We start from the raw sequence: 1039 nt of genomic DNA, 5'->3' as shown, positions 1-1039 counted from the left end.
TATCCCTGTATTTAGTCTCCCAAATGACTTTATTTGATCCAAATCTCTTGGAAAGCCCAACTCAGGCTTCCCCTTCAAACATGCTGTTTATCTAAGGGGCAGCACACTCATTAGGCTGGAGTAAATTAGGCGCTGAGTGAATTATAAAAGGTTTTTGAGCGAGGAAATGGGCGGAATCCCTGCTTTACTGCGTGTTTAAAGCCGTGCAAGAGCAAGAGGGGAGCCTTTGCTGAAGATAGAAGGAGGGGAGGTGGGTGGGTGGCTGCTGTGCGCCAGTTGGAGGTGTGTGTGCCTGTCGCAGCGGCTCGGGCAGCTGACATTTAAAGAAGAGCCTGTCCAATGCTTGAGCTGAAAGCATCCAGGCAGGGACTCACCGAGGACACATGGATGGACAGGGACACAACCCACCAGCAGCTGCCGCGAGGGATTTTTTCTGGATATAATGGGGAATACAACACCTAAACCACTGATAGGTGAGGCTTGCATTTGTATGTCACGTGCAGGTCCGTGTTTGTGTGTGTGTGTGTGTGCGGGAAGCAGGGAGATGCACCTCCGGGCTGCGGTTGGTCTCTCTGCGGGGAGAGGCGCTCCTCGTCGCGAGGGCAGCTGTGCGTGACGCCCGGAGAGCCATGTGATAATAAATGTACTGAACTGAAGCCATCGTTCTCAGGACTCCCAGCAGCCGTACAGACTGGGATTAGGAAGGGACGGTTATGGCTCAAAGATCTGCTCGTAAAACTAATGATCGGCGCAAATTTGCGTCAGGTGCTCGGACTTTTGGCGCAGCGAGTAATTGCTCCAATGCGCTGCGCCTTACATTATTACAAGGATGCAGAAGTAGCTAAATTTTTATTCCCCAGGATACAGTTTAGGGGAGATTACTGGAGCTGGGTACTCCTGAAAGTCTTCCAAGAGGTGAAAGTGGCTGCATTTAAAGCAAAAATAAAGAAAACAAAAATATTTTTATAAAGGTTTTTATTGATTATTTATCATCATTTACAAAAAGTCTGTAAAGTTAGATAAGAATGAAACAAAAAAA

General features: G+C 47.8%; 1 protein-coding gene across 1 annotated transcript in view; it reads left to right on the top strand.

Annotated features, from left to right (window-relative positions):
- The first annotated feature begins 258 nt into the window (after positions 1-258).
- neurl1b (neuralized E3 ubiquitin protein ligase 1B) overlaps positions 259-1039 on the top strand; it is a 20521-nt gene continuing 19740 nt past the window's right edge. Inside the window, exon 1 of the mRNA XM_014006081.1 lies at positions 259-473. Within this exon, the coding sequence (XP_013861535.1) occupies positions 443-473 (31 nt within the window). The 5' untranslated portion in view covers positions 259-442. The remainder of the gene's footprint in view (positions 474-1039) is intronic.

The sequence above is a fragment of the Austrofundulus limnaeus genome, unplaced genomic scaffold (assembly GCF_001266775.1).
Source record: "Austrofundulus limnaeus strain Quisiro unplaced genomic scaffold, Austrofundulus_limnaeus-1.0 Scaffold34, whole genome shotgun sequence".
Lineage (NCBI taxonomy): Eukaryota > Metazoa > Chordata > Actinopteri > Cyprinodontiformes > Rivulidae > Austrofundulus > Austrofundulus limnaeus.
Note: the sequence above shows the minus strand (reverse complement) of the source record. Positions and strands in the feature narration are given on the sequence as shown.